Source organism: Neoarius graeffei, chromosome 26 (assembly GCF_027579695.1).
Source record: "Neoarius graeffei isolate fNeoGra1 chromosome 26, fNeoGra1.pri, whole genome shotgun sequence".
Lineage (NCBI taxonomy): Eukaryota > Metazoa > Chordata > Actinopteri > Siluriformes > Ariidae > Neoarius > Neoarius graeffei.
Window position 1 is genome coordinate 55,249,108 of NC_083594.1, and position 21,724 is coordinate 55,270,831.

Here is a 21,724-nt window from a genome sequence, read left to right on the forward strand (position 1 = left end):
GTACTCCAAAGTAATTTAAGTTTGTCTATGCAGTTAAAACTGAACATATTAAAATGCAGAGCTCAACTAGACAGATGAAAATGCATTAACTTTTTGGTAAAGTTTTGAATGATCAATATGATGGGCCACTTGCTTGTACAAGTTGAGTCTTCAGGCACCGTTATTTTTAAATTTGAATGTTATACCATGTTAAAATAATTCTAAGGTCACAAGAAGAGTATGCTTTTTAATGCGTTTGGCACTGAAGAAAGCCAGGCTCAGGTTTATCACTGGTGTTCTCTTGCAGAGGCACAGCGATCTTTTCATGTTATAAATATTTTTACAAGACACAAGCATCATTCCTCTAAGGAAACTGGCAATATCATGTGTCCTTTATAAAATGCCATAAAGATTCAATTCAAATTCCAGGGCTAAAAACAGATTCAAAATGAATGATACTTTATAAGATTTTTTCCTGACCTACTCTAAGCTGCCCACAGATGCAGAAATTTAGCAATGTTTGTACATGTACAGATATGCCACCAAAATGCTTGACAGAAAACCTGAACTGAAATTCATTCAGTCATCTTCACTCACTGATTTATCCTTATGTATCTCTGGAGAATTAGGGGTGAGGCTGTGACACACCCTGTCTGGGACACACATTCACGCACTACATTTACGTACTTATCGGAGTGAGTTGCCAATTCACCTCACTGTTTTTGAGAGTAGAATATCAAATACACAGAAATCCAATGATCAGTTTCCAGTACCATATTCTAACATGTAGTATTAATACACACTTGGCAGATAATGACAAGGCAGTTATGGTTTTGAAGTTGTTGCCTACGATGAGCTGGATTCATAAATTTAATTTCTGAAACCCTATCTTTGCTTAACCTTCTTATTAGGGTTTAATATGGATAGAGAAACCAAATTGGCTATGGTCTCAGGACTCAGGAATTTTAGTCCCCTTCTGAAGTGTGTATAAAAGAGTTTAGCCAGGCTCTGCTAAACTTTCCCAGATGCTCTCTGGCAGTCTCTGAGTAAGTACTGGTTGACATAAAATTAGCTCGGTCTTGGTGGAGTCGGTGTAAAATGGGGATTTTAGGTTCAGAGTAAAGATTTATGGTTTTAAGGTCTTCTGGGCTTATGGTCAGTGATTCTTTTTCTCTATAAATTATTGGGCATGATTTATAGCACTTTAATAGTATGTCAGTTTTTGTTGTTGGCTTTGTCACAAATGCATTTTGATAGCTTTGTAGTTTTCATTTGAATGACTATATTTATTATAGTAAAATCATATTTTAAAATTGTAAACATATGTAAATTTTTTACATGTAAAACAGCATACATTTCTGTATAAAATACAAATCCCATTTTTTTAGAACACCTTTGTTTCAGAATGTTCAGACAATGGAACAGCTAGTTCACAAATTCTTGATATTTAATATTGAAATATCGGTGTGTAGATCTCTTTGGGCATTCGCTTTAGAACAGAAATGTCTCCATGATGACTAACTGGGCTACAGATGACCATCCGAAATGTCTGTCTTAATGTTTACTTGGATGAAAGTCCTCTGCTGCCCAGTGCAGCTTTGGCATCACACAGCAGTCGCCTTATTTATTTTTAGAGCCATATCGCTTTTTTTTCTTTGTATGAATGTAGGCTATAGCACTGTGAATGCAAGTCCTATCTGAAAGATATCCTCTGTTCTTGTAGTACCGTATGTCAAAGCTTTGATTTAGGTATGAAATTTAACAAATGTAGTTGAAATTGCATGCTTTAGTGGAAACTCTTCATCAGTAGGAAGCTACATAATGTAATGTATTTTGTATTTATATTGTGCTTTGGCTTTTTATCTTTATAGCACTTCATTGTGAACATTGATGAATTGCTCAGCAATGTTTCTTGAACCAGTCCCCCCCCCCCCAAAAAAAAAAACTTTTCTGCAGCTCAACAGGTCTGATAAGTGCTGAAAATTTTTCTCTCATAAAATTAATTGTAACAGTTAATTTTCATAAACTGTATGTTTCACCAAATTTAAATACTTTACATGGCATTTTGCATGCCTTTACCTAATTTTCAAAATATAAGCATTCTATGAAAACAACCACTGTTAGAAAATGACTTTATTGATTATTAATAGAATTATTTTAAAAGATAGACAATTGATGACTTAATCATTTTAATAGGACTCCACTTCTATTTTTTTATTATTGTTCCATGATAATGTGTGAGATTCTGTTCCCTTTCTATTCTTTCAAAATATTTTTGATATTAATACAATGGTGATTGAAAGTTTGTGAACCCTTTAGAATTTTCTATATTTCTGCATAAATATGACCTAAAACATCATCAGATTTTCACACAAGTCCTAAAAGTAGATAAAGAGAACCCAGTTAAACAAATGAGACAAAAATATTATACTTGGTCATTTATTTATTGAGGAAAATGATCCAATATTACATATCTGTGAGTGGCAAAAGTATGTGAACTCTGGGATGTTGGTGGGTTTCCTCACATGAACTGCTCGCTTCAGGTCCTTCCACAACATTTCGATTGGATTAAAGTCAGGACTTTGACTTGGCCATTCCAAAACATTCACTTTATTCTTCTTTAACCATTCTTTGGTAGAACGACTTGTGTGCTTAGGGTCGTTGTCTTGCTGCATCACTCACCTTCTCTTGAGATTCAGTTCATGGACAGATGTCCTGACATTTTCCTTTAGAATTCGCTGGTATAATTCAAAATTCATTGTTTCAACAATGATGGCAAACTGTCCTGGCCCAGATGCAGCAAAACGGGTCCAAACCATGATACTACCACCACCATGTTTCCCAGATGGGATAAGGTTCTTATGCTGGAATGCAGTGTTTTCCTTTCTCCAAACATAACGCTTCTCATTTACACCAAAAAGTTCTATTTTGGTCTCATCCATCCACAAAACATTTTTCCAATAACCTTCTGGCTTGTCTATGTGATCTTTAGCAAACTGCAGACAAGCAGCAATGTTCTTTTTGGAGAGCAGTGGCTTTCTCTTTGCAACCCTGCCATGCACACCATTGTTGTTCAGTGTTTTCCTGATGGTGGACTCATGAACATTAACATTAGCCAATGTGAGAGAGGCCTTCAGTTGCTTAGAAGTTACCCTGGGGTCCTTTGTGACCTCGCGGACTATTACATGCCTTGCTCTTGGAGTGATCTTTGTTGGTCGACCACTCCTGGGGAGGGTAACAATGGTCTTGGATTTCCTCCATTTGTACACAATCTGTCTGACTGTGGATTGGTGGAGTCCAAACTCTTTAGAGATGGTTTTGTAACCTTTTCCAGCCTGATGAGCATCAACAACGCTTTTTCTAAGGTCCTCAGAAATCTCCTTTGTTCATGCCATGATACACTTCCACAAACATGCGTTGTGAAGATCAAACTTTGATAGATCCCTGTTCTTTAAATAAAACCGGGTGCCCACTCACACCTGATTGTTATCCAGTGATTGAAAACACCTGACTCTAATTCAAATTCACTACCTTCAAATTCACATACTTTTGCCACTCACAGATATGTAATATTGGATCATTTTCCTCAATAAATACCATAAATGAACAAGTATAATATTTTTGTCTCATTTGTTTAACTGGGTTCTCTTTATCTACTTTTAGGACTTGTGTGAAAATCTGATGATGTTTTAGGTCATATTTATGCAGAAATATAGAAAATTCTAAAGGGTTTACAAACTTTCAAGCACCACTGTACTTCTCATCTCTCATTATCTCTAGCTGCTTTATCCTTCTACAGGGTCGCAGGCAAGCTGGAGCCTATCCCAGCTGACTACGGGTGAAAGGCGGGGTACACCCTGGACAAGTCGCCAGGTCATCACAGGGCTGACACATAGACACAGACAACCATTCACACTCACATTCACACCTACGCTCAATTTAGAGTCACCAGTTAACCTAACCTGCATGTCTTTGGACTGTGGGGGAAACCGGAGCACCCGGAGGAAACCCACGCGGACACGGGGAGAACATGCAAACTCCACACAGAAAGGCCCTCGCCGGCCCCGGGGCTCAAACCCAGGACCTTCTTGCTGTGAGGCGACAGCGCTAACCGCTACACCACCGTGCCGCCCCACCACTGTACTTATGTTGAATATTTCCAGTTTGATTGTTGTATTGTAATTATATCTGGTCATATTTCTGACTTTTTACAAAAGTTCTTTGACATGTTTATTCTTTTGGCTCTACTCTTTGCTCGCATCGGATCAAATTAATGTGTCAAAATATAGGCTCAGATTCAATAATATAATAATATAGATTCAATAATATAATACCATAATATAACTGTAATCTCCTTCTAAATTGAAAAATAATGTCTCTGGCAGATACAATTGGCAAAGCTGTTAAGTTACACTGGAATCAAATTGAAACTCAATATCAAGAATGTTATGTCCTTGGAGGAATAAATACAGATATAGAAACTCAAAGAGCAACGTTCTAATGGCTTGAGATTGCTGCCTAGATTCAGGAAGCTTTGTTATTTAGACATCTTTTCAAGGTGATATAAAAAGAGTTTTTATTCATTTTCAGATCGCTTATACAAAAGCTGCTTTTAGATGACAGTTTATATATATATGAGAGAGAGAGAGAGAGTATCATTCCTTTTTCTTCATTTTGTTACTTTGCTCATTGCTTTTTGCAGAGTCTTTTTGGGTAGTCTGCTCCATGCCTGGAATTAGGCCTGTCAGGGTGGATGAACTGCATCACTGTATCACTGTTTAATTCTCTCCAGTAGTGTTTAATTGGTTTCCAGTCCATGCTCTGTCTCGGCCACCCAAGGACGTTCACAGATGTCTATTCTCTGCACACAGTCTCGAAGCCACTCTTACTCTGTCTTGACTGCATGATTTGTGTCATTGTATTGGAAAGTGATGCTTCACCCCACTCTGTGGTCCTGGGCACCTTTGAACAGGTTTTTCCATGAAGATGCATCAGTACTTTGATCTGTAAATTCCCTCCCGGCATGATGCTTTCCCCATCATGTTTCATTGTTGGGATGGGATTGCATTAAGGCCAAAGATTTCATTCTTAATGTCATTATTTCATTGATTTTAGTTCCTTGTTTCCTGAGGTTCCTTATGGTGCTTTTTGACAGTTTGAAGCAACTGGTCAAGTGCCTTTTAGTGAGGACTGGTGTTTGCCTAGGCACACAACGATAAAGACCTCTGCCATAAAGGGAATGTAAAGTGAAGGTTTGAAGACTTGTTTGAATGCACTTTACAAATGACATGTTTTTTTATTCTTATGAAACTTTGTTATTTCTGTTTTCGTTAGACATTCTTAAGTTGCTAAGCTCAGAGAAACTATTTACCTCCCTCAGGCTGGTGTGAAACCTAAGATTTTTGAAAGAAGGGTCTACCCCTGCTCTGTACTTACGAAACTTTCCCAGAACGTCCACAAAAAGACACATGACAAAGTTTATTTTTATTTGTGGAATTTTGTGTTACAAGATTTTTTGCAGAGCTCTGTTTTCAACAGTTTGCTGCACTGAAAGAGATGAATAAAACAGCTGACACTGAAGTACATCAAGGGCACAGAGTTTATTGAACCTATCGCTCAAGCAAAGGCAGAAAAAAACAACTGCATTTAATATGATTATTCTTCTCTTCACCTTTTATTCAGCTGAATCCTTGCCCTAAAAATAAGTAAACATGAGTTAAATTTACCTTAAAAAGTAATAATCAGTATATGTTTCTTAAATATGTCGTATTCTTCTAGTGATGTATTTAAGAATGCATAATGGTAGTATTTGAAAATTTTATTTGAATGAATGAAATGGAATACCTTTCCAGCATCTCTGCTCTTGGCTCTCAGCTTGTTGACCTGGGACTCAGCGATGTCAGCACGCTCCTGAGCTTCCTCCAGCTCATGCTGCACTTTCCTGTACCTGGACAGGTGAGTGTTGGCCTGCTCCTCCTGTGATCAACAACCATCATCGAATTTTGTGTTGCTGATGTAAGCAAATATCAGAATGTATATCAGTGCATAGTGGAATACTTACAGCCTCCTCAGACTGCCTCTTGTAGGCCTTCACTTTCAGCTGCAGTTTGTCGACCAGATCTTGCAGTCTATTCACATTCTTCTTATCCTCCTCAGTCTGTAAAAATTGGTGATTAATTAGATTTTGTCTGTTTTAATTGTTCTTCATATGTGCAGCCTATTGCCAAGTATATTTTGTACCTGGTAGGTGAGCTCCTTCACTCTTCTCTCATATTTACGGACTCCTTTAACGGCTTCAGCGCCCCGTCTCTGCTCAGCTTCAACCTCGCTCTCCAGTTCACGCACCTAGAACAGATATTTAATTTGAAGAAAATCTTGTAATAAAATTATTTGTTAGTTGTATTGCATTTTTAAAGCTTGCAAACATACTCTAGATTCCAGTTTCTGGAGCTGCTTTTTTCCACCCTTCATGGCGAGACTCTCAGCCTCATCTAGACGGTGCTGCAGATCTTTGACTGTAACCTCAAGGTTTTTCTTCATCCTCTCCAGGTGAGCACTGGTGTCCTGCTCTTTCTTCAGCTCCTCTGCCATCATGGCCGCCTAGTGTACGACCATGTCAGGAATTAAATTTTCAGATGAACTGTAAATCACAGTGTTACCATTTCTACCAAGTTAAACACTCACATCTGTGATGGCCTTCTTGGCCTTTTCTTCAGCATTTCTGGCCTCCTGGATGGTGTCATCCACCTCACCTTGGACCTGCACCAGATCAGCCTCGAGCTTCTTCTTGGTGTTGAGCAGGCTGGTATTCTTTCAGAAAGGGTTACAAGATGACATGAGGTGATTTGTCACAAAATATCAAAGAAAAAGCAAATAGCAATGTCAGAACAGCTAGTAGATCATACCTGAGAGTGCAGCAGTGCCACACGCTCACTGGCATCAACCAGCTCCTGTTCAGCCACTTTGCGGCCTCTCTCTGTCTGCTCCAGTGCAACTCTCAGTTCCTCAATCTCTGCCAGCATCAGGTTATTCCTGCGCTCCACCATGGCCACCTGCTCCTTCATGTCTTCCTGTCCTCTGACAGCCTCATCAAGGTGCAGTTGGGCATCCTGATATGAAAGTGGATATCACTGACAAGAACTATCATATTAAATAATTATACAATTTTGTTATGAGGTAAAAATAAATAAATAAATAAATAAATGAAACTTAAGGCAGACCTTGAGCTGTCCTTGGACATTCCTGAGCTGTTTCTGCGCCTCAGCAGCCTGGCGGTTGGCATGGCTCAGCTGAATCTCCATCTCATTGAGATCTCCCTCCATCTTCTTCTTGACCCTCAAAGCATCATTCCTGCTTCTAACCTCAGAGTCTAGAGTGCTCTGCATGGACTCGATCACCCTCTGACTGTTTCTCTTGATCTGCTCCATCTCCTCATCCTTCTCAGCCAGTTTTCTGTCAATCTCACTCTTAACCTGGTTGAGCTCAAGCTGGACACGAAGGATTTTGGACTCTTCATGTTCAAGTGTACCCTGAAGAAATGCGTTGAACGGTGAATACAATAATGCAGATCCATTGCTACTTTATTTATGCGAGAAGCAGTTATGCATACTTACCTCAGCTTCCTCAAGAGCAGTCTGGATTTCTGATTTCTCGGTTTCCACTGTCTTCTTTGCCTTCTCCAGCTCATGGATGGTCTTTCCAGTCTCGCCAATCTGTTCAGTCAAGTCAGAGATCTCCTCTGCAGAAGAGAGAGAATTTATTGTCTGTTTTCATTTTAAGGGTACTATTATTTTACATATGAAGTCCTGTTTAACATACGCTGGAGATTCTTGTTCTCCCTTTTCAGAGTCTCCAAATGGTCAAGAGCTTCCTCATATGAGTTCTTCATTTTAAAGAGTTCAGTGCTGAGAGAGCGAGCCTCTTTCTGAGCTCCCTCCAGTTCAGCCTGGCCTTCCTCGTACTTCTGCTTCCATTCTGCCAAGACCTAAATGCCGTGTTAAATGGGATCACGTGAACTTTGTGCTTGTACCAGTTTAATAACTTGTGTGCTTTTGGTCAAGTAAGAGATATCCACCTTGTCAAAGTTCCTCTGCTTCTTGTCAAGATTGGCAGCCAGGGCATTGGCTCTCTCAACATCGATCATGAGGTCCTCCACTTCACCCTGCAGTCTCTGCTTGGTCTTCTCCAGAGAAGCACACTTGGAGTTCACAGCTTCAATGGATTCCTCTGCCTCTTGTAGACGCTGAGCAAGCTTTTTCCTACAGGAAGGTAAATCAGTGGTCTGTTGTAAATTTGGCTTTGATGTGTATTATTTTTTTAGACACAGCTGTTTGTCATTGTGGTATGAATTTACTTGGCCTCCTCAAGCTCCTCGGTACGCTGAATGGCATCGGTCTCATATTTGGTTCTCCACTGAGCCACCTCACTGTTGGCCTTGGACATTCCACGCTGAAGCTCGGCCTTGGCCTCCTGCTCTTCCTCAAACTGCTCTCTGAGCAGATCACAGTCATGACGGGCTGATTGGACAGCGTGGGCCAGGGCATTCTTGGCCTAAAGGTGAAGTTTTATTTTCAGTTTGTCAGTTCAGTCACTCTTAAGCACACTGCTGCTTGTACATTAATTTATACGACAAATTCATTGAATTAGTTTCATTATTTACCTTCACTTCCTCCTCAATGACTCTCTTAAGTTCTTCAATCTGCTGAGTGTAAGCTTGTTTTCCTCTTGTAAGCTGGGAAACAAGTGCATCCTTCTCTTCCAGTTGCCGGCCCAGTTCACCTGTCACCAACAACAGTGGAGTTAGCTTGACTGATTCATCCAAGAAGGAAATTTACCTGTTACCACAGCACAGAGAGTTAGAAGTGTACTAAAAGTAATTGAACAGTATAAATGAAGCAAAATATGAATAACTATCTAAAAAAGAATGCAGTGTAAGAGTGAGATGTGGCAGTGCAGTGGAGTGTGAACATTGTAGATATAAACAGGTTTGTTGAGTGGAATTAAAATGGCAGTACAGTGCAAACATTGTCACCAGTCTAAACATTATAAACAGCAATAACATGGACAGGGATATACAGTATTATATCGAGTGGAAATGAGATAACAAAAGAAAAGGGAAAAGAAATAGAAGTGAAGTGGCAATGAATATGAATAGTGGATGGTGGGTAAAGTTCACCGACTGTCCAATGAGCTTACCTTAAGACTGGCTCAGTGCAAAACAGTGTCCCAGCACAGTGATGAGTTGTTGCACACTGGGATTGCTGTTGGTACAAATGATCTCCTGTACCACTTGTTTCTACAGCGGAGCTGAATGAGTCTCTTACTAAAGGAGTTCCGCTGTTTAACCAGTAGGTCATGGAGGGGATGGTGTTTATTGTCCAGAATGGCTGTGGGTTTGAGTGTTCTCTCTTCCAACACCTTAAATCCATCCCGAGAGCGGCCCAAGACCACTAGCTATGTGTTACACTCATCTCATCTCATTATCTCTAGCCGCTTTATCCTGTTCTACAGGGTTGCAGGCAAGCTGGAGCCTATCCCAGCTGACTACGGGCGAAAGGCGAGTTACACCCTGGACAAGTCTCCAGGTCATCACAGGGCTGACACATAGACACAGACAACCATTCACACTCACATTCACACCTACGGTCAATTTAGAGTCACCAGTTAACCTAACCTGCGTGTCTTTGGACTGTGGGGGAAACCGGAGCACCCGGAGGAAACCCACGCGGACACAGAAAGGCCCTCGTCAGCCACAGGGCTCGAACCCGGACCTTCTTGCTGTGAGGCGACATCGCTAACCACTGCACCACCGTGCCGCCCCGTGTTACGCTTAATTTTTTTTTCCATCTTACCCAAGTTGAAATACTCACCACTTTCAGTTTGAAGTCTTGCTCTCTGGGTGTTAATGTCATTTAGTTGGCGAACATTCTCATCATTCTTGGTCTTGAGCTCACTTAGTTGGTCCTCAAGAGTGCGACACATCTTCTCTAGGTTAGCCTAAGACAGTACAGGTCAGGTTTTTTCTTATTTGGCTTACTATGGATGAACAGTTGAATGGATACACTAGTAATGAATGGATACATTAGTCATAACCAAATGAAGTTCATAAAAATTACCTTTGACTTTGCCACAGCCTCCATGTTACTGGAGAGGTCATCTATCTCCATCTTATATTCACTCTTTTCCTTCTCCAGCTTCTGTTTGACACGCTGAAGGTTGTCGATCTGCTCTCCAAGCTCAGCAACACTGTCAGCTTGTTTCTTGCGGAGAGCAGCAGCCGTGGCTTCATGCTGCAGAGTGGACTCTTCCAGATCGCGACGCAGTTTCTGGAACTCGGCCTCACGCTTCTTGTTCATCTCAATCTGAGCAGCAGTGGCACCTCCAGCTTCCTCGAGCCTCTCGCTGATCTCCTCAAGTTCCCTGGAGAGATCAGCTCTCTGCTTCTCAACTTTAGCGCGAGCTGCACGCTCAGCCTCAATTTCTTCCTCCAGCTCCTCAATGCGAGCCTAAGATGAAAAAAGTTAACCTTCGTTGAATGACTGGCCTTGCTTGCACAGTTTACTGTCAGGATGTATCAGATCTCATTATCACCTGGAGTTCTTTGATCTTCTTCTGAAGTTGCGCACCCAGTGACTGTTCATCTTCAATCTTGCTCAGAAGTTGACTTATTTCAAAGTCCTTCCTGTTTTGTTGAAACAGGAAAAAACAAGTATGATGGAAATATTTTTATATTTTTGTTTCTCGTGCATATAATTCCTTTTAGACCCACTCACTTCTTGATCTTCTCGTCCGACTGCTGCTTGTCGTTCTCCAGGTCCATTATGGACTCTTGGGCTAGTTTCAAGTCACCTTCAAGCTTCCTCTTGGCTCTCTCAAGGTCCATACGGAGTTTCTTCTCTTGTTCCAGAGACCCCTCAAGCTGTGTACGTGGGACCGTGACATTTTCAACTGACAATCAATCATACATTCATGAAATCTCTCATTCATCTCATTATCTCTAGCCGCTTTATCCTTCTACAGGGTCGCAGGCAAGCTGGAGCCTATCCCAGCTGACTACGGGCGAAAGGCGGGGTACACCCTGGACAAGTCGCCAGGTCATCACAGGGCTGACACATAGACACAGACAACCATTCACACTCACATTCACACCTACGCTCAATTTAGAGTCACCAGTTAACCTAACCTGCATGTCTTTGGACTGTGGGGGAAACCGGAGCACCCGGAGGAAACCCACGCGGACACGGGGAGAACATGCAAACTCCACACAGAAAGGCCCTCGCCGGCCCCGGGGCTCGAACCCAGGACCTTCTTGCTGTGAGGCGACAGCACTAACCACTACACCACCGCGCCGCCCACATTCATGAAATATTTTGTTAAAAATAGAATATTAAAGTCTTACATCATCGACTTGTTGCTCAAGTTTGGTCTTTGATTTGGTAAGAGTGTTGACTTTGTCTTCCTCTGCCTGGAGATCATCCAGAGTCTGTTGGTGTGCCTCTTGGAGCGCCTTCTTCTCCTTAGTGAGCTTGGCAATGCTCTCATCCTGAGAAGCCATCTCCTCAGTGAGGTTCTTGACCTGAGAATGAGCATTACAATAGTAAGTTGTCTGTATATATTCTTATTATAAAAGTACACTATGTTCCCTTTATCAACCTTGTTCTCAGTGGCATGTTTCTCCTTTTCCACTTTGGCCAAGGTGAGCTCCAGGTCATCAATGTCCTTCTTTAGCTCAGAGCACTCATCCTCCAGTTTCCTCTTCTTGGCAGTCAGCTCAGCATTGATTTCCTCCTCATCCTCCAGTCTCTCATTTGTTTCTTTTAGTTTGGCTTCAAGCTGGATTTTGCTCTTGATGAGCCCCTCACACCTCTCCTCAGCATCAGCAAGGCCTTCTGTTTCCTGTTGATTCATTTGGCTTATTATCGTGATTTTATTTTTCCTATTCTACAGAGTCATACTAATTAGACTCCAAAAAATCAGACTTACTGATGCTACTTGGAGTTGCAAGTCATTTTTCTCCTGTAGCAGAGACACCATCTTCTCCTCAAGCTCTTTCTTCTTGGCCAGCGCCTTTGCCAAGTCCTCCTTCATTTTCTCAAAGTTCTCCTTCATGGCAGCCATTTCCTTCTCAGTCTCTGCACTCTTGAGAAGAGGCTTGATCTTGAAGTACAGCTTCATCCATGGCCAGTGTTTCACGTTCATGAATGAGCGGATGTTGTATTGAATGGAATAAATTGATTCTCTGGAATTTTAGATGAACAGGGTCAGTATGCGCCTACCTTTTGTTTATTTTTGTTTGTTTTGCACTTGGGTTTCATGCTTTGTTCATCTAAACATACCTCCTCTCCATCATCTTCACAAACTCCCTCCTCATGAGGTAGCCACGGCACAAAGCCTGAGTCATGGTTACCAGATTTGCTAGTTTCTCATCTCGCATCTCCTCTAGGGTACCCAGCAGACCAGCTTTGAAGAACACCTGGAAGTTCAAGAAGATTTTTGGGGGGGAATGACGATGTGAGTCTGTACCAGAAAAATACAGCAACAGAAATACACAATATCCTGTGGTATAATTTCTATTGGGTATTGTAGAATTTAAATGGTGGATGCTTTCTTGAGTTTCATTTTTCTAGAACATATGGCTTTTTAGTACCAGCATTAATATTTTTGCTGTAAGAAAACTGCACACCTTGGTGTGTCCAAACTTGTACTGGGTATGATCCACATCAATGGAGCCCAAGAGTTTCTCTGCAGCTTTCTTGTTGTCAATGAACTGTCCTTCTGGGATGACACTGGCATTTAAGACTTTGTATCTGAAAGTGAAACACGTATTCCAGAATACATAATGCACCTGCGTTTTCATTTCTTGGTCAGCAACCCTTTGGTATTATGTGTGGTAAAAGTTATTATCAGGCATTTTCCCATTACTGTAAATCACCTTGATATAAATACTGTGATTCAGATTACCTCTGCTTGAAGTCACCATAGAGGATTCTGCTGGGGAATCCCTTTCTGCAGATTCTGATACCCTCCAGTACACCATTACACCTCAACTGATGGATGACCAGGAAGTTCTCCATCAGACCTACGGTGTCCAGTGTAATGGTATCACATGAATCACAAGTTTTACAGTCAGAGGCATTGATACTTTTTTGGTTATGCATTTATTAATTGTAAGTTTAGGAAAATAAGAAGTATACCCACCTGGAGTCTTGGACTCATTAGGAATCAAGCAGCGCACAAAGTGAGGATGTGTGCTCCTTAAGTTGGTCATCAGCTTGCCCAAGTTCTCCTGTAGAAGTTGCACATAGCAAGTAAGTTATTGCATAGTTTAAGTGTTGTGTAATCACAACCAATAAGCCAAAGCACGTACCCTAAAGAGAGCAGACACTGTCTGGAAGGAACCACCCTTCTTCTTGCCTTTCTTTCCGCCGCCACCAGCATCAGCTGCATATTAGAAAGTTAAAATTTGTTCGTGTTATTCTTTTGCTTCCTCTAGTTATGTTTTCAGACCCGAAACCATCACGTTGCATTTTTTTACTCAGTTGTACTGTAGCTGTTGTATCAGCAGAATATTATTTTAATTGCAATAAATCAAGCTGTAACTATTAATCTTACCATCAGCACCGGCGTGTGCTGCATACAGGTGGCACAACAGTTTGTTTGCTGCCTTCTGGTACAGCTGTACAACAGAGTCGTTCAGTGGATCCTTGTTCTTGTCCAGCCAGCCGCTAATGTTGTAGTCCACAGTGCCGGCGTAGTGCACCAGGGAGAAGTGGGCCTCAGCTTTGCCTTTAGCAGGCTTTGGCTTCTGGAAAGCATTGCATTTGCCAAGATGCTGGTCGTGAAGCTTGTTTTTGAAAGATGTGTCTGTTGCCTTGGGGAACATGCACTCCTCTTCAAGGATGGAGAAGATGCCCATTGGCTGTTGGTGACATTTATTTTTATATAAATGGTAGCCAAATGAGAAGGAAGTCAACTGGATAGTTATGTACTCCATAGTAGTGTGTATTGAAACCTCTTACCTTCTCAATAAGCTCAATGCAGGCAGCCAAGTCCATACCAAAGTCAATGAACTCCCACTCAATACCTTCTTTCTTGTACTCCTCTTGTTCCAGCACGAACATGTGGTGGTTGAAAAACTGTTGCAGTTTCTCGTTTGTGAAGTTAATGCAGAGCTGCTCCAAGCTGTTGAACTGTGACAGTAGATCAGTATATTAGACATTGCCAAAGTCTTGTGAAAACCAGTGGAACACTCTTCATGGAAAAAATCATAACCTTACATCAAAGATCTCAAATCCAGCGATGTCCAGCACACCAATAAAGAACTGTCTTTGTTGCTTTGTGTCCAGCATCTCATTGATACGGATGACCATCCATAAGAACATCTTCTCATAGATGGACTTACAGAGGGCCATGGTGGAATTGTTCACCTGAAAACATTACCCAGAGAAGTTTAGTTTGCGGATATCTCAAACCTTCATTCTCCTTTCTGATAGTAAATAATGACAAATTACCTGAGGTACAGTCTGGCCTTTGGTCACAAACTCATTTCCGACTTTGACTCTGGGGTAGCACAAAGCTTTCAGCATGTCAGCTGAGTTCAGGCCCAGAAGGTAGGCGATTTTATCAGCAACTGGAATGAAAAAAGATTGTCTATTAATAATTAGGAATGCCACCTACACAGGACATTTATATATTGACAGAATCAGTAAATCTTGTGATTTTATTTGTACCCTCAGTGCCATCAGGCTCAGCCTGCTCCTCTCTCTGCTTCTGCTTGAACTTCATGTTTCCATGATGCATCACAGCACCGGTCAACTTGTAGATGTTATGTTTCTCATCAGCAGTGAAGCCAAGGATGTCAATAGCTGTCTGTGTGATGAAAAGAAGAGATTAATCTCATGTTTTTTTAATTATCACACATTTCTTTTGTGATATTAGCAGAAATATTTTCATCCTACATCTGTGGCAATGAACTCCTCCACATCATCGATGCTCTTGACTGTGATTTCTCCCTGGCTGATCATATGATAGTCATAGGGGTTGGTGGTGATGAGCAGCGCCTCTGTATAAGGACAAATGATATATCATTCCTACAAACGTGTTCTTTAAATTAATGTAACAGGATTTTGGCAACATTACAGCTCATGAGGTTTCCTACCAAGCAGCTCTGGTTTGTGTCCAGTCATGAGCTGGTAGAAAATGTGGTAGCTCCTCTCAGCAGACAGCTGGAAGGTGACTCTTGACTTTTCCAGCAGGTCTTTTGACAAGAATTGATTTTGTTTAGCAGTGTCTCTTGTTTATTTTCTATAATATTCTTAAATGTGACCATTAATCAAATGTCTTTCAACAGTTTTTCACAGTGTGCTTGCACCTTTGTGTTCTGAGTTCATCATTTTCCAGCATCTCATTTTGTACATCTAAAATATTTTTAGGAATATTCAGTGACATTCAATAATATCAATATTTGTTAAAACTTACATGTTTCAATATCGGCTGACGCCAGCTTGCCGGTCTGGCCAAAGTGAATTCTGATGAATTTACCCTGTCAATTAAACGAAAGGCACATGTTTGATTGATATTTTGGTCACATAGCTGCATGCCACAATCTTTGATTAACACGTCCAGTATGTTTGAACTTACAAATCGAGAGGAGTTGTCATTTCTCACGGTCTTAGCGTTACCATAAGCTTCCAGCAGGGGGTTAGCTGCAACAATTTGGTCTTCCAGTGAACCCTAGTGAATATGGCAGGTATTTTTGTGAGGAGTCTGTGGTCTGATTCTGTTTTATACATAGTAGTAATAATTATTTGCGTATAGGCATGTACGTTGCAATGATAAATAGTGACAATTTTATGACAATTCGATTGGATTAAATTTTGAACAGTGAATCGTTATTATCAGGCTGTGTAATCTCTTATTTTTTCTTCGTGGTGATTGCATCGTTCAGATGGTGGAGGGTACAATAACGTAAAATAGTAGGAATGCACGAGACTTTAACCTAACACCGCTCTATTGTCACAGAAATAGACAAATACAGATCTAAAATGTGAAAGAGCTGTTGTGTGATTGTACAAATAGGTTTAACAAGAAATCTGAGCTCTGTTTTTACAGACTGCTGAAAGTTGAAGAAAAATGTAGGGAGAGGTAATTGTTCATCACAGTTTATGAAGAAATGGCCTAGATGTTATTCACTTTTTCATTTTTAATAAAAGAATATATTAATTAATAGGCTATTACATTTTACTCCGAATTTTTAAAATGTGTGTAAATAAAGCCTGTTGGTTTTGAAGAAAGTGAAGCAAAGTGTTTTTTTTTCTTTTGCTTCATTTAACAACAGAGCATTTAAGTTGATAAAGGATCAGAAAATGAACATTTCATTTTTCTGTTAATAAAAATTTCTTCATTTAAATTTTCAAAAATATTGTGGCAAAAATCTAATCATGAACTCAGTATCGTAAACCAAATCGAATCATTGATTGAGTGAATCATTACATCCCTATACGCTTACCTGCATTTTGCCAGGAACAGGCTCCGCCTTCTTCTGCGTAGTCATGCCAACCATGGCAAAGTACTGAATGACACGTTTTGTGTTCACAGTCTTTCCTGCACCAGATTCTCCACTGGGGGTAGAACAGGAGAGCCCAGTGTGAACTACTGTTCAATTCAAGTGCGTATATTGAGAGATGAACCTTTGTTGTTATTATTATAGGATTATCGTTTAAAAAGAAGAAGTTTCTACTTACGTAATTAGGACTGACTGGTTCTCACGATCTAAAGGTGTAAAAGAATACATTATACATTTTTTTATAATACATACAACTGTCAAATTTATTGAGAAGTATGAGCAAAATCATACCAGTGAGCATGAACTGATAGGCGTTATCAGAGATGGAGAAGATGTGAGGTGGGGCTTCAATCCTCTTTTTGCCTCTGTATCCAGCTACAACTACAGCGTCGTACACTGGGAGCCACTTGTAGGGATTCACAGTGACGCAGAACAACCCTGAGTAGGTCTGAAGAAGAGTCAAATTAAATTTTCATTAGTTTGTGTCACTGCAATCTCTCTTTCTCTTTCAGATTTGAGTAATTCTTTGTTAGACGTACGTAGATCATCCACGCTGCGTAACGCTCTTTGAGGTTATACAGCACAGCAGGTTCATTGAGGTGGGTCATCATGGCCATGTCCTCAATTTTATCAAATTTGGGAGGATTCATGGGATGGACATCATCTTCCTTCACTGTGACAGTCTTTAAAAATAACAGTGATAAAAATACATTATAATAGTTAGTACTGAAGGGAAATTTACTCGTACTCTGACACTGGTAGATGTGTCAATTATCTTTTCACTTACTTTCTTGTCCAGAGTTTCGACAGTGGCTTTGCCACCCTCTTTACTCTTCAGTGTACCCTTAACGTACATCTCAGCAGTATCGACCACAAAAACTGCTGTTTTGGCATCAAAAGGTCTGTTCTGAGCCTCAATCCTCTCTTTTTCCGGCTTCCGGAGGTAGACGGACGCCGGGCCGAAACATTCCATCTCACCATCTCCCATGGTGGCAGGTTACTATGGAGTCAAATAATAGAAACATATCTTATTTTCCTTCCATGAAGCCTTGTAGTTGTCTGTGTTTTATAAATCATGTTGAAAACTGAACCTGTTCATGTCATATATTCATATCTGCCGCAAAATTTCATGTAGGGATCATGAGCTGAACTGATATTTTTATTTGCTGTTTGAGAAGACTTCTTTTCACAATCCAACTTTCTCAACTTCATCACATTTAACCAGTGAGGTCAACTCACTGAATTAACACTGACATCTGCAGGATTGTTTGAATTTCTGTCCATTTCTTTACAACTTTTTATCATGTCTTTCCCCCCCAATTCATTTTATGCTCTTTAAGAGATCCCCTTGTAATTTTTTTACATGACCTGACTAAATACACATTAAAAGAGACTTAAACAAAATGTAATTCATCCCTTTTCCACCTTTGCAATTTTTAGCATTTTACCAGTTTTTACCAACACTGTACCTTGTCTGATGCCAAGAGGAGAAATTGGCAGATGGTCGATTGGCTGTCAGATTGTGAACACTGGGGAGGACAAAAAAAGGAGTAAACATCAATTTAGACATTCAGTGTAAACGCATCAAGGAAATGAAACATTTTACAAATCCAGCAATTTACAAAGAAAATTCTCAAACACATGAAACATCAGCACTGAACTGGAGAGTTCCTCACCTTGGCAGGGTGCTTGAGGTTCCTTCAGGCCTTGGGGGAGCCTGTTATATAGCAGCATTACCATTCACTCAGCAGAAATGTCTAACTATATATGGCCATGCAACATTTGTTGATGCAATGTATTTTTGCTTTATGGAACACTATTAAGGACATGCCTCAGTCTGACGATGTCATAGAAGGATTCCTTCAAGATATCAACTTTTCTTTATTATATTATTAACAAACAATTTCTTATTGGTATGTGAAATAGAGCTGACACTGTATAATCAGTTTACATATTAAGATTATGTGAAATATTTACACTTAATTGCCTTTGTTTTATATATTTTCCTTTTTCAGATATTTCTGTTTTTTTTATCCTGTGAATATCCTCTAAAAACAAATGTATATTACTCTTAAAATAGTGTTGTTGGTTTGTGTCTGTGTTTGTTTGTTTGTTTGTATATGTTTTATTTTGTTTTCAAGTTTTTTATATTTAGTGATATTTATAAAGGGTTATGAGACCAATCATTTTTTATGAGTTCCTGCAATGAAGAGGCACTAAGATTGGATGTGGAGAAGCACTTTGATCCCTCTGGTGTTCAATTTCATGGTCCGTGCCATCATTTCCAAATATAAAAATCATGTTTGCAAGTAGGCAGTATTCAAAAAGCAATTAGCTCACCGAGATTTCACCTTTTGCCAAAAATATATTTTGTGTGGAAAATGTTATGAATGAATTTGAGAATGTGTCAGCAAAAGCATTCCAAAGCAAGAAATGTTGAGTAATTTTGTGAGTTAGTTTTAACATTCTGTTAAAAATGTTTATGCAATAATCCACATTGTCTCAATATCTCCTCATTTCATAGGCAGTATACACTGGTATATTTTGAGCTTTTTTTCTGAAAATACAGGTCATCCCATTTCAGTGAACAGTGAAAAGTTGGAAAGGTCTGAGCCAGATCTACTGAAATTGACTGGCAGTATTTCAGAGTCAGGGTTTGTATTTTACACATTAATACAAATGTGTGATATTTGTTAAAAACAAAAAAGCTCTTTACATTTGTCATTAAGCTCTGTTTCAACAAGTTATTATTATTATTATTGTTTTGACAAAACCTCGTTAGATTCCCAGACATGACTTGGTTACATGTCAAGATTTAAAGGCTCTGGCATTTGGTGCTTTTCAGTGTCAGCAGAGTATCAGATTAAAATGGCACAGATTTTAGTCTAAGATTGATTACCAGTGGCTGAGCATCACATTCTTTTCCACAGAAAGATGATTCGGTGGATTCATTAAACGAAATGCTGAAACTTTATATTACAAGCAGAAGGTTCTTATTAGGAATAAATACAAATATAGAAACCAGTTAATGGTCTGGTATGGGCCTCAAGAATTTTGTGCACTTCAGATCGCAGTATAAATAAGTTTAGTTGCACGACATAAGAGTTCTTAGTTGCTGTCATCTTGGAAGTACAGTAAGTCTCATTATTCATTTCAATGTCATTTAAAAATGTAAAATTACTTATTTACTTTCAGTACTGTTTTTAAGTTTTGTGCGTAAAATTATTAAGATTTTATAATGAATCTGCCTTATGAAATGATATAAAAAGCTGATGGATTGTCTTCATCACAAGCTCACTTTATATTAAAAGAACACATTGATCTTCATTTAACATATAGTCCCTGTACAGGACACTTTATGCAGGGTTGGTCATTTAAATTTGATTCATTCTACTGCTGATTGTTTGATAGACTGAAGAGGTACAAAAATCAAAATATTATCTTAAAAAAAAGAAAGAAACAAAAACCACAAAGGTTTCACAATATTTGCACTTGTATGCTGTGACATATTCCCATCAAGAGAATATTATTTTAGAGACCTGCATTAAACTCATCAAATCCTTGTAAGCTATTGTTTGTGAAGCAACATATTTAACCAAAAAGAAAGAAAGAAATTGCTTCTCATTTGGGCAAAGAGCACAGACAAAGCATGTGCCCATAAAAGTTTGGATGGACAAATGTACTTTTATTCATCTACATAAAGCGAGTCACGAAAGCTGCATCATAACTCGTTGGTTTTATTGGCAGTTCATTATCACCCCCTGTTGGTTAAAATGTGCTAGACTGAAGTGTTGTTCAAAAATATGTGAATAAATGGACAGTTGTGGTTAGAAGTTTACGTACACTGAACGTCATGACAGTATTTGGCTTTAAGTGATTTATTTGAACTTTCCTGTTTATGTGGCAGAATAATTGTACACCATGCATCTTAAAAAGAAAAAAAAGCAAGAATTTGGTGCACAAGTTTTAATTTATTTTGGGTTTTCTAAAATCACCATCAAGTCAAAATTAAAAATGGAAGGTCAAAAATATACAGGTGGCAGAGCGGTGTAGTGGTTAGCACTGTTGCCTCACAGCAAGAAGGTTCTGGGTTCGAACCTAGCGGCTGATAGGGGCTTTTCTGTATGGAGTTTGCATGTTCTGTCTGTGTGGGTTCCCTCTGGGTGTGCCGGTTTCCCCCAAAGACATGCAGGTTAAGTTAATTGGTGGCTCTAAAGTGAGCATGAAGGGTTGTTTGTCTCTATATGTCAGCCCTGGCAACTTGTCCAGGGTGTACCCTGCCTCTTGCCCATAGTCAGCTGGGATAGGCTCCAGCTTGCCTGTGACCCTGCACAGGATAAGTGATAATGGATGTATGGTCAAAAAATATACAGAGAGCACATCTAATTTTTGGTTAAATGTCCCTTAGCAATTATCACCTTGACCAAACATTTTTGGTCAACAGGTCGAATTCTCATTGAATATTTGACCACTCTTCTTGCCTGAATTGGTAGAGTTCAATTCAGTTTGTTGGTTTCCTTTCATGTACCCGACTTTTAAGCAGATCCACATATTCAGTGGATTTCCCAGCTAGCATGCTGCACACCACCTTTGAACATTGCTGCAAAAACCTGGTGCTTCAGAGTGGCAATATGCAAACCGCCCACTGTGAGGTTGGCCATGTGCACACTTCAGAGCGGCACGCTCGAACAGCTAGATGAGCACCTCTTGGTCTTTCTACAAACCAATTTTGGTGAGCGTAACTGTAGGAAGGGCCACAGTATCCACGGGAGCTACTGTTGTCATACCCACTGGCTAGACCAGGCTCCGGATCACCTGCCGGTCCTCTGCCTGGGCCTGAAGCAGCGCTTAGAAGCTCTGTTCCTGCTCTGTGCATGTGTGTCCAAGTTTCAACCATCTAGTTGATGGTTTGAGATTATGCTGAAGAACTTTGTTGTAGACCTCCTTCATTATTCCATACACCTGTGCAATGCAACAGTTCCGCTGGCAGCAAAATAGTCCCCAGAGTATGAGGCTACCACCATTGTGCTTAACAGTTAATACAGTGTTCTTGGAGTTGAATGCCTCACCTTTGCTTCTCAAAAATACCTCTGGTTATTGTGCCAAACCTTTCAGTATTTGTCTCATCTGACCAGAAAATTTTCCTCCAGAAGGCTTTTTCTTCTTTCTTGGATGTCAGCC

At 39.9% G+C, this 21,724-nt stretch overlaps 1 protein-coding gene across 3 annotated transcripts; it reads right to left on the reverse strand.

The window, feature by feature from the left end:
* Window positions 1-4,555: 4,555 nt before the first annotated feature.
* Window positions 4,556-17,531, reverse strand: myhz1.1l (myosin, heavy polypeptide 1.1, like). Of its 3 annotated transcripts, none has more exons than XM_060910117.1 (39): window positions 17,331-17,531; window positions 17,083-17,226; window positions 16,835-16,991; window positions 16,722-16,749; window positions 16,487-16,598; window positions 15,619-15,711; window positions 15,457-15,520; window positions 15,137-15,235; window positions 14,937-15,040; window positions 14,709-14,847; window positions 14,490-14,608; window positions 14,256-14,405; window positions 13,998-14,168; window positions 13,591-13,897; window positions 13,346-13,419; window positions 13,177-13,264; window positions 12,940-13,057; window positions 12,662-12,785; window positions 12,315-12,451; window positions 11,962-12,217; window positions 11,632-11,874; window positions 11,378-11,554; window positions 10,752-10,897; window positions 10,570-10,660; window positions 10,095-10,484; window positions 9,849-9,975; window positions 8,639-8,757; window positions 8,333-8,529; window positions 8,054-8,237; window positions 7,798-7,963; window positions 7,593-7,717; window positions 7,200-7,508; window positions 6,885-7,088; window positions 6,664-6,789; window positions 6,409-6,579; window positions 6,220-6,324; window positions 6,041-6,136; window positions 5,824-5,955; window positions 4,556-4,573 (listed from the first exon to the last, which is right to left on the reverse strand). In XM_060910117.1, exons 1-39 carry the CDS (start codon window positions 17,529-17,531, stop codon window positions 4,556-4,558), a joined length of 5,811 nt encoding a protein of 1,936 aa, XP_060766100.1. The 3 variants fall into 3 exon arrangements, with proteins under 3 accessions (XP_060766100.1, XP_060766099.1, XP_060766101.1); XM_060910116.1 differs by lacking the exon at window positions 4,556-4,573 and adding an exon at window positions 5,654-5,674; XM_060910118.1 differs by lacking the exon at window positions 4,556-4,573 and adding an exon at window positions 5,654-5,674 and having other exon boundaries at window positions 13,600-13,897; window positions 17,083-17,216; window positions 17,327-17,414.
* Window positions 17,532-21,724: the final 4,193 nt, after the last annotated feature.